This window comes from Arachis ipaensis, chromosome B09, assembly GCF_000816755.2.
Source record: "Arachis ipaensis cultivar K30076 chromosome B09, Araip1.1, whole genome shotgun sequence".
NCBI classification, from domain to species: Eukaryota; Viridiplantae; Streptophyta; class Magnoliopsida; order Fabales; family Fabaceae; genus Arachis; species Arachis ipaensis.
In genome coordinates, this window is record NC_029793.2 from 83809124 (window position 1) to 83815689 (window position 6566).

Genomic DNA, 6566 nt, shown 5'->3' on the forward strand with positions numbered 1-6566 from the left:
CAATAAACAAAATCTTTGCATGATCAAGGTAGTTGACATTGAATGTTAAATCCGAAAATTTAAATATCTCTAACACCTTAACTATCTTTATCATATTATTTTCTGAACCAATTTTTGTTTGCTTTTATTTAATTCTTTGTGTTTTATGTTATGTGCTATTGAAACTCTAAATTTTGATTGTCTAACTAGAATAATCAATTGACTATTATTTGCTTAATCCCTTAATCCTTGTAGGATCGATACTCACCTGAGTTTATTACTTGGTATGACCCAATGCACTTGCCGGCAAGTCGTGGATTGTAATTCTGCACCAAATTTTTTGCCACAGTAAGCGGGATTTAACTACTACCCTTACCAGGTACCTCGAACAAGTGGGATTACACTGCCATCCTTGTTCGAGTTACAGTCACAAGTCAACCTACAAGCAGAATTATACCATTGTCCTTGCTAAACATAATCCAATATGCAAGCGAAATCACACCACCGTCTTTGCTACATAATACTTGAGCGGGATAAAACCTCCGTCCTCACCGCGGGTGGGATAAAACCACCATCCCCGCATAATGGTTTTCGCACTAAGCAAGTGAGACGATACCACTTCCCCTGCCATGCATGAATTTAATCCCATATTCCAAACCAAATTTACGATTTCGCTTAAATTCATCTTCAATCTTACTTCACTTCATTCGTAGTCATAATCATCATTAACCAGCATCATCTCTCTCAATGTCATGGTTATCCTCATCATACTTAAATCATAAACATTCATCATCATTTTTCATCATCCTAATACCCTCATCATATCTCAAGTCATAGTCAATCATCATCATTTCTTAATATCATAGTAAACTTCATCCTACTCCAATCATAATTGTTCGCCATCATACATCTAATTACATTTAATCCATCTTTCTTTGATTTAATGACTCTAACACATTAGTTCTCATTCCTAACTCATCTACCCTCTATTACACTGGCTCTAGACTCATAACAGAAATTACTCATTTTTTGTTCTCCCAAAGCATTCTCGCTCGTCCCAAAGCCTAAACACTAGCTAGGGGATCTTAAATAAGCATTACAGTGGTTTAGAAATCTAGAGGATTGTTTAAAAACACAAAAATATAATTCCTGCAAAATAGGGTACGAATACCTTCCGCGTACGCATGATCTTCAAAATTTTCAGGCTCGCATACGCGAGCCACCTTCTGCGTATATGGACATATTGAACAGAGTGGGAAGCTCGCGTTGCGTGCCACCTGTCGTGTACCCGAGAGTCCAAAATTTTCCATTTTCGCGTACGCATGCCCTCTGCGTACACGTGAGTATTGGACAGAGCCATCTTCTTGCGTACGCATGGCCTCCGCGTACGCATAAATGTGTATCTTTCCAAAAAGCTGCTAAGTGCAGAAAATTTAGTATTTTAAACAAAACTTCAAACGTATATAAACTTTTCGTTAAAAATTATTTTCCGTCCATTCTTCGGACGTCATAAACTATACAGACCCAACTTTTTTAAGACAAGTTTCACAAAATTTGAGGGTCCGAATACCAAGCTATGGCCCATCGAAGTTGGTTAAAAATTGGTTTTACCCAAAATCCTCTAGTTTCAAAATTATCTTTTCAAACCAAACCAACCACACCCAATTTAAAACCAAATACTCCTACACATTATCAAATACTCCTCAATTACTTCTCAATCATCCCAACACCTAAATTATTCAATTTCCATTTCAATCAATACATAATCACTCACTCCAAACCATCTAAAATCACAAGTTCAAATCTAACAACATTCCACATCTCGACCATCCATTCCAATATTACCATCACAATCACACTCATACCAAATATTCCATTTCATCAACTTACCCTGTCACGGCCTTTGGCCCAACCTTTCCCATCAATAATGAATCTCAATATCAAACATTATCAAAAACCAATAATTATCATTCATTCCATAGCATCACAATATAGCTCATTCATATAACTCATAACCAAATCTTCATCCAATTACCCACATATCAAAAACCTTAAGATCAACAACACATACAATTCAAACCTATCTTAAGGTAACTAGCTCTAAGTTTCACAAAACATTACATATTATCTAGTAGAAACCGACACCATACTTTGGCCGATTTCTTCCAAACACAAAACACCACAAAACCTTCTTTTCCACAAGCTTCTCAAACCTCAAACCAATTCCAACAAGCTCCAGCCACCAACGCCTAAACCCAAGTACTCCAATGCCAAATTCAAGCTCTAAACAACATCAATTCAATCTAATTCCATGCACTATATCCAAAATCAATACTACGTCTCATAAATTCCACAAACCACATGGGTTTAGAGAATCCTTATCTTTTCCAATGATGTTTGGGATAAAATCCAACAATAATCCAATGCTAGATTATCCCTAAACAATAAAATCATGAAGAATCTCAATTTTCCAAAAGCCAAAACTCGAAATTATGTTGGGGTAGAGAAGTGAAGCATGAATTTCGAATTTCTTACCACTTTGTTTAGATAGAAATGAAGATCTCGACAAGAGTTTCGCGTGGTCGCAAACGACACGCCAATCGGAGCTCCCGATCACAAGATATGATCGAAAGAAGAGGATGAATAATGGAACAAGAGGGACGAGATTAGTATCTGCCAATTAATTCTAAAATGACAAAAATACCCTCCTGAACATGCATCATAAATTTTCAAACAATACATCAACTACACTCAAATCCTATATTACCTAATACTGTAGATACTTTATTATGTTTTCGGTAATCAAACGTACAATTCACCTCTTAACAAATTTGACATACCATGGCAAATTTGTCAAAGATAAAATCCAGGTCCATAACAAAAGTAATAATCACGATAAATTGCTGTAAAAAAATATTCACAAAAAAGGGGGCCTCAAGGCCATACTAACCAATAGACTAAAATAATTGCTTGCTAAATATGTCATCAAGATTAATTATATCAGACAATAGAGTCACCAAACTTGACTAGTTAACTCTTCTGCCAAGACACACAAACCTGTTCCGATGTCACGAATAAGTATCTCACTATAGCTTCAGCCACCTAAGTTCATCACATGAGAAACAAAAAGTATTCACCATAGCAAAGGCCTATAAAATATAAATAATAGCTTTGTTTGCAAGGATACAGAAATAGATCAACACAACTGCCCTAGTATCTAAAAGTTTTATTAACTTGAAGAGTGAAATTTATTAGCAAATGTTAAAGTGATAAAAATTGTAAAATGTTATTTCTTTACTGTGTATCATATTACAGAAGGTAAATAATTCGACTGATTTGTAAATACAGAATCTTACTAGGAATCTAACATATTCCTTCCTTCGCTCGTACTAGTAAATGGTAAAGCATCAGATTGGACCCAAAGAAAAGACACCACCACTTGGAAATGACAACAATTTGGTCATGGCTTTGAAGATGAACAACCATGAAGACTACATGGTTTAGGCCCCTCTTCTGTATTCTTCCATTTATATGGTATTATTGGCATGGACGCATTGTTTAGGCCTAACTTCAATTCCTTGAACAAGAAGGCCACCCTTCCAATCACCACCCTTGATCTCATAAACTCCCATCTCCACCTCCTTGTCTTCTCCTCCTTCACTGAAGAACTGTCCCAATTCCATTTCCAACCACCCATCTTTCCGATCCTTTGGATACTGATCATCAAGGTTATCTCTAGGTGGTTGTGGTGGTCCGGCTGCAGCCACCATGCGAGTTCGGTTGAATATCCCTACCCGACGAGGGACGATCTGATACCTTAGCCTCTTTCCCCTTTCCGGATCAAGGAACACGGCTCGCTTGTGGGTTTCGACTCCAGCAACTGCAATGGAGACCTCAATTGATTGGTACTCGAAACCATAGGCCCCTGCGGAGCTTGGCTTGAACACAAGGTATGCCCCATACAATGTGTCTGGCGATAGCATGTGAGTATTGATCCAACCCCTGATTTCCAACCAGCACACACTCACAAGTTCGGCCACCTCGGAAAACCTGCGATTATGTTGGAATTCAAACTATGGTCACAAACTCACCTGCAATAGTGCAATATATGTGGTGCCTTACTACAAATCTTTTAACATAATTAGTTCCAATTACTTTTGTTAAACTATATTAACAACAATGAGGTTATGATGGCTGTTAAAAATAGATATTCCTCAAAAAACAGGAAAACCAACTATTTAATGTAACACTTAAAATACATAATAGATTTCCCTGATACCTTTGATTTTATAGAAGAATCTTGTATGTCCAGCCTTTATTACATCTCTTTTGTACACCTCCCAGACCTTTTGCTTTTGGTATTAAAAGTGATTGATAACAAACAAGATAAAAAAATTTGTTTTTTATACCATATAAAGATTCTGTATAAAAGAGGTGTACACAGAAGATAGTACAAATATCATTTCTTGTCTTTATAGGGGTACAAGTAATCTTTTGTAGTTGAAATTTATCAAGATAGAGACAGGGAAGATAGAATAATTAGTAAGTAGCAAATAAATTACCTCGCCTCCGGAAGAGGAGTCCACTTCCAATACCTTGGAGTGTCTCCCCATACTATAAAGAGCATCCTTGGAGATAGCATGTAGCATTTCTTCCCATAAGCTTTATCCAGTTGAAAGCTCTGAAACATTCATTTGAAAACAAAATTAATAAAGTATATAGTTTTTTTGAATGTATAAAGTATATAGTGTTAAATGGAATAGAGTGAAATAAGATGGGATGTATGGGCATTGGGGAGGAATGCTATATGCATCAACATTTTTTTTTTAGCATTAAAAATGCACAACAGAGAATGTAATAAATTTATATTTTAATATTAAAAAAAAAAATCTGTACACTTGAGAAATACAAGTAGACATTTCTCTATGTTGTTTAAAAAATCTCAATGGAATGTAATAATTATATGAGAGAATAAGATAGAATTTAAAATTCCATTTCATTCTTCCCAAAACGGAAGGCAAGAAAAAAGATGCTATCAGATACATAGAATCTATTCGATCCTTATCCTTATCCATTCCACTACATCTCATTTCTATTCAATCCAAACAATAGAACCGAATAAATTCCCTTTTCTATTCCGCTACATTCCACCTTGTTTCATCAATCCAATCAGTTTTAGATTTACTTCACAATCCACACACCTCAGAGAAATAAAAAAAGCTGCTAATCACATTTCTCTTAAGTTAATTTGAGAGTGTTTTCACATTCCCAATCTTCCATTTTTTGAACACCCAAAATTATGCTTTGTTCAAAATCATGTTATTCCCGTAAGTCACATAACAAGCTTTTCCTCAACAATATTCCTTCAACTATATAGAAATCAACTCCCTAAACGAAATTAAGAATGGATCTAATTTGCATGTAATTTCAGTATTAAAAATAAAATAATATAAAAATGGAAGACCGATACAGAAACATTTTTATATTAGATTAGATAATAATAGAACTCAGCAAACAAACCAGACAAGATTGTACAAACTAGCAGAGATCTCATCAAATCACATTATACAAGGAAATTACCTTTTTGCCATCATCAACGAGTATCGGATTTTCGCAGAGAGAGAGATAGAGCTGCTTCTTGGAACGGCAAGAGGAGGAGGTGGACTGTGAAACGATGTCGTTGTAATCGGAGGGAAGGAAGCGATCCCAAACGGAATCTGATTCAGCGGCGGATCGGAATGTAGACGACACCAGCGCAAGGCTGCACGCGTCCCGAGGAGTCGTCAATGACACAACGTTCGCTATGCAGCCTTCCGGTAGGTCCTGAAACCCCACGCCTTCGCCCACCATCACCATCACCATCATCACAACAACAAATAGTAACTGAATAATTAAACGACGCCAAGAGGATGCCGCGTTTTGGTGTGACTTTGTGCAGAGTAGAGGGTGCTCCAGTTATTGTTATCGTTATTGATTTTGGTTGTGGGGTGTGTCCGTATATAGCGGTGGGTAGTGGTTATGGTTACAGATATTATTATTAGATAGGAATTGGGGAAGAGACTAGAGAGAGAGAGTTATTTATTTATTTACTTATTTATCGAGTTGAATTGAAAGCTGAAAGGGAAAGCTTAGCGGTTAAGTCTGCCTTAGCATGGTTTGTGTGGCAGTGGCACATTTGCCGCAGGAAAGGAAATTTGGTGCCGGATGATGATTGTGTGAGTGAATAAATATCTATGATCTTTCTAATTTATCACTACCCCCACTGGTACACACGTTTTCTCCCAGATATTTCTTTGGGTCATCATAAGGTTGCTTACACCACCTTAGTTTGTATTCTTTGTTTTGTCGGTCTGTCTTGGTGGGCGCAGTATTTATTAACGTTTCTGACATAGAAGTTAATTCTAAATGTGACCCTATATTGGCTCTAAATTAATTTCTAAAAATTTTATATATGTCGCACGTTTTTTAAAAATTTACTACGTCTCAGTTTCGAAAAATCTAAGGAAAGTCAGCTATTGTTGTGAAATAACTAAATAAATAAATAAATAAATAAGAATGATATAAATATAAAATACAAACATAAAACT

The 6566-nt window shown here is 36.1% G+C and overlaps 1 protein-coding gene across 1 annotated transcript; it reads right to left on the reverse strand.

The window, feature by feature from the left end:
* On the reverse strand, nt 3241–6237 carry LOC107618429 (putative F-box protein PP2-B12). Its single transcript, XM_016320486.2, has 3 exons — nt 5560–6237; nt 4542–4660; nt 3241–4029 (listed from the first exon to the last, which is right to left on the reverse strand). The coding sequence occupies exons 1-3, from the start codon at nt 5842–5844 to the stop codon at nt 3507–3509; spliced, it is 927 nt and encodes a 308-aa protein (XP_016175972.1). The 5' UTR covers nt 5845–6237; the 3' UTR covers nt 3241–3506.